The following is a 4,331-nucleotide window of genomic DNA, read 5'->3' on the forward strand; positions in this document are numbered from 1 at the left end:
CTGAGCATCAGTGCGGGTGAGAAATGGCTTCTTGTGGCATTCAACCCACCACTGAGCACCGTGCTTTGCCTGGTGTAAAAATAAGAGAAAAAGAAAATATCAAAGGCACTTACTGGTGCCTCCAGATTCTAAAACAGAGCTCTGTATTCTGGAATATCTCTGAGAGGCCTGTGCGCAAACTGGCAAAACTCTGCTGCCCTCTGTCTTCGAAACAAAGACCTGTTTTGTGCACTCAAACAGCCTGAAATGAAAGTTAAGAAGACAGATGACGCATTCCAGACCGAGAAAACGAAACTGATGTGTTGTTTGCTTTTTTTTCTCTTCTCCCCTCTTCTGGGCTGCTGAGTAAGACTAAAGGACTCACTAGACATGGCTTCCCAGACTCAGGGGAAGAAAGCAGTTTTAGATATTCAGACCTGGGAGCAGACATTTCAAGAGCTGATGCAGCAGGAGAAACCCCGGGCCACATGGACCCTGAAACTGGACGAGAAACTGGAGCCAGAGTACCTCGCTGAGGGCTGGAAGCAGTACCAGCAGAAAGGATTTGGCAGGTGAGTGAGAGCTGACCTCTCAGCAGACCTTCTCTGGCAAAGGAGGTCAGCTTAGCCACGACTGACCGATTCCTTTGAGAGCCTGTTAAAGGAACCAGTGTCTCCAGGATCTCTATTCTTTTGTGGTCACGGTGCTCTTTTCATTTTGCTTAGCCATACCAAAGTTTCTCCTTTTTGCTAGGTTTTCTCCCTAATTATTTCTGGAAATTCTCAAGGAATGCTTCCGTATTCCATACAGCTGCCCTCCCATTCTCTCACCATTTCCTGTTCCAGACGGGTCTATCTAGAGACTTCTGCTATTTCCGCCCTCAGTCCTGACGTTCCTAGGCTGCAGCAGCCCTATTGGGCCAAGCACCTGCCCGGGACCAGGGCTTTCCTTTAAAGCCCCAAGAATGGAGGAAGGCCACACAATCACTTTGAATGTGACTTTGCTGAAGGCCTGGGGATAATAGAGGGAATGGTGCAGCAAGAAAGAGATCTGAAACCCAGTTCCTGGAGTCTGTAAGTAATGCTCCTCCCCTAGGGGCCATCTGCCCCTTTCACCCCCAGAGAACCTGCACATGGCAGAGAGCAGTGTCGAGCGGGGTGGGGGAGGTGGCAGTGAGAAATGTTGACGGAGGCAACCAGCTCTCCTTGTATGCGGCACACAGGGACCATGGCTGTTCTCTCCACCTCACCTGTTGTCCTTCTTCCCTCTCTGTCCTACTCTGACTCCATCTGTCCTTTGCTCCAACCTTACAGATGACAAACCAAGCCCGCGCCTTTTCAGACTTCTGTTCCCTTACCATGATACTCTGCGTGTCTGGCAGGCCCTTTGACCCCTCCCCTGCACTCATCCTTCAAGGACCAACTCAAGTGCCCCCTCCTCCTTAAAGCATTCCCTGGTCTTCCTAGGCAGCATAAGTGTCCCTTCTTTGACATGCCCATAAGATAATGGTTTTACATATATATATATACTTAAAAACAAGCTGTAAATCCCTTTATGACTCAGTTTCCTTATCCGGACACTGGGCTTAATGATGCCTCCCTTAGAGGGGAGCTTTAAAGATGAAGTGTGCTGACAATGTAGCCCCTCTTACAGTGCCTGCCTTAAAGGATTTACTGTACACATTTTCTGCGATCATGTGGAGGACCAAGTTTCTCTGGCAGGTGGCAGAACTACTTTTCCCTCTGAGCCATCCAGAGATGTTTTACTAGCAAAGAGGCAAACTTGGGACCACGTAGGTGGAAGCTCAGTGGATCAAAGGAAAAGGCTTTATGAAAAAAACACAATCCCTCTCATTCTTATTTGGCAAATTTTTAATATCATATGCACCTTCTCGAATTGGGAGAGATCACAAAGACAGAGACCAGGCCTGCCTCCTTCAGGTCAATGATCACCTGAAGGCACAACAGCCTTCTTCCTTCTGTCTGCAGGTTCCAGTGTTCCTCGTGCCGGCGAAATTGGGCTTCTGCTCAAGTGCACATCCTCTGCCACATGCACCTGGAGCCCCGGAAGTCCCAGGGCCAGGTGATTATGAGGCTCTTTGCTCAGAGGTGCCAGAAGTGTTCCTGGTCTCGATTTGAGAATCCTGAATTCTCTCCAGAGAGTGCCATGCGGATTCTGAAAAATGTGGTGCGGCGTATTCTGGAGAAATTCTATGGGAATGGCTTTAGGAAGTTTCCGGAGCTCCCCATCATCCGGGAGGTGCCTTTGGATGGGTCCCATGACACAAAAAATTGTGAAGCATGCACTCTGGGCTGCTGTTCGTGGAGGTCACAAAGCAACATGACAGAACCACCAACATCCCCATCCTCCTATTTGGATGTTATGGGTTCCTCATGTCACGTGGGTGATGTGGACAGCAAAAACCAGGAGTGTGGGTCTATCCAGGTCTTTAAGGAGCCAGAGCCCAGCCATACCACTGCAGAGACTCAAGTACCAGGGGCTGGCATTCAGCCCGCATGGGAGACTAGCAAACAGCCCACTCCAGTGACAGACATGGAGGTCCCAGAGGGAAATTCACAATCCACACAGGAAACAGCACCTCAGACCCCCTGGAGGACATACTCTGAGGTTTTAAGGTTGTCCCGCCAACAGTCTACGCAACAGTCACGCTCACAAGCCACATGGACCATGTCAACGATGATAGGGTCATACACTCAGACTAGAGGAAGAACAGCTCCCTCTGCACTAGGGTCACACTTACATCATCTCACACCCAGGACAGCTAGAGGGTTTGTGATTGTCAGTAGAACTCAAGCTACCTGGAGACGTTCACACAGATATGCTGTTCCAAACACCGGTCGCATGTACCTTCATTCCATGCAACAAGATACACTCTCTGAACTGGATGTATTTTTATACCTCTGGATCTGTATTGTTTTGTTCTTTGTCTTTGTAGGCAAAAACTCAGAAGCTGAAGGAGGGAAATAAGTTTGTCTTCTTTTCTTCCATCTTAATTCCATAGTAATCAGTGAACTGGTTACTATTTTAATATGATACAGAATATACTTTGAGATCTAGCAGGGTCAAGTTTGTAAGAATAAACACTAGTTTCCTAGATCTCCTTAGCAGATAGTCTAAAACATAACCTAGCAGATAATGGACCAATAAAAAATATTTGTTGAATCACTAAAAGCTCTTCACTCATTCATCCACTCATTCATTTCTCTGTCTCTCTCTTGACATATCTTCACAAGAACTGTGGGTCATTAGTGTTAGCAGAGAGTTATTGTGGTAGGCAGAATAATAGACCCCAAATATATACATTCCCCACTTCCCAGAACCTGTGCATATGTTACTTTACAAGGCAAAAAGGATTTTGTACATGAGATTAATTTAAGGGTTTTGAGATAAGGAGCTTATCCTACATTATCTGGATGGATGCAGTGTAATCACAATGGTCCTCATCAGAGGGAAGCAAGAGTGTCAAAGTGGGAAAAAGGAAATTTAATGATGACAGCAGAGCTTGGAATGATGGCCTCTAAGGATGGAGGAAGTGGCCATGAGCCAAGGAACGCAGACAGCTCACAGAAGCTCTTAAAGACAAAGAAACAGATTTTCCTCCAGAGGCTCCAAGAGGACCCAGTTGTGCTGACACATGACCTCAGCCCAATGAGACTGATTTTAGAGTTTGGATCTCCAGAAATGTAAGATAATAAATTTGTGTTGTTTTAAGGCCCTAAATTTGTGGTGACTTATTACTGCTAAAATAGGAAAGTAATACAGTTATCAATATTGTCCCAAGGATTGGGCAATTATATTTTAACAAAAAAGAAATTAGAAATACTGATATGCAGATCCCCTCTTATTTGTCTTTCTCCCCTACTTAAATCTACCCAAATGCCCCCATACAAGAGACTCCCTTTGATTTGGTGACTCCTGGAGCTATCCTATTCTTTCACTTCTTCCAGCACTAGAAGAGGAAGTGTGCAAGAGATTGCCAATCCTGAAGTCAGTGTGATGCATGGCTGCATGGTTCACTCCCTATCTTCATGTCTGCCAGGCATTTCTACGTACCTCTTAAACCGCAGTCGCCATGTTTAAAACCAGGCTTATCAGCATGTCTCACTTCCTGAGCCTAATTTGACTCAGTTACCCAAGCTGATCACCTTAGAGCCATCTTTTAATTTCTTCTCCCTGTCACCTACACTTCCTGTCCTTTCTGTTGTCAAGTTATCCCTTTCTTCCTATCAGTATGTCTCCCCAAACAAGTCCAAGAGCTTAAATTACTGAAATCACTAGAAAAATTTGCCTTTATCCCATAGGAAATGAGGGGTCATTACTAGCATTTGACG

The 4,331-nt window shown here is 46.0% G+C and overlaps 1 protein-coding gene across 2 annotated transcripts; it reads left to right on the plus strand.

Annotated features, from left to right (window-relative positions):
* The first annotated feature begins 265 nt into the window (after nt 1-265).
* On the plus strand, nt 266-3,720 carry RTP4 (receptor transporter protein 4). 2 transcript variants are annotated; one of them, XM_004745228.3, is made up of 2 exons: nt 266-551; nt 1,968-3,720. In XM_004745228.3, exons 1-2 carry the CDS (start codon nt 370-372, stop codon nt 2,965-2,967), a joined length of 1,182 nt encoding a protein of 393 aa, XP_004745285.1. In that variant the 5' UTR covers nt 266-369; the 3' UTR covers nt 2,968-3,720. The 2 variants fall into 2 exon arrangements, with proteins under 2 accessions (XP_004745285.1, XP_004745286.1); XM_004745229.2 differs by lacking the exon at nt 266-551 and adding an exon at nt 563-1,052.
* Nucleotides 3,721-4,331: the final 611 nt, after the last annotated feature.

Source organism: Mustela putorius, unplaced genomic scaffold (genome assembly GCF_011764305.1).
Source record: "Mustela putorius furo isolate JIRA1106 unplaced genomic scaffold, ASM1176430v1.1 tig00003834_pilon_pilon_pilon, whole genome shotgun sequence".
NCBI classification, from domain to species: domain Eukaryota; kingdom Metazoa; phylum Chordata; class Mammalia; order Carnivora; family Mustelidae; genus Mustela; species Mustela putorius.

Coding starts and splice junctions, on each gene's coding strand:
- RTP4 (XM_004745228.3), top strand. CDS start 370: ATGGCTTCCCAGACTCAGGGGAAGAAAGCAGTTTTAGATATTCAGACC. Junction 552..1,967: donor CAGCAGAAAGGATTTGGCAG/GTGAGTGAGAGC, acceptor TTCTGTCTGCAG/GTTCCAGTGTTCCTCGTGCC.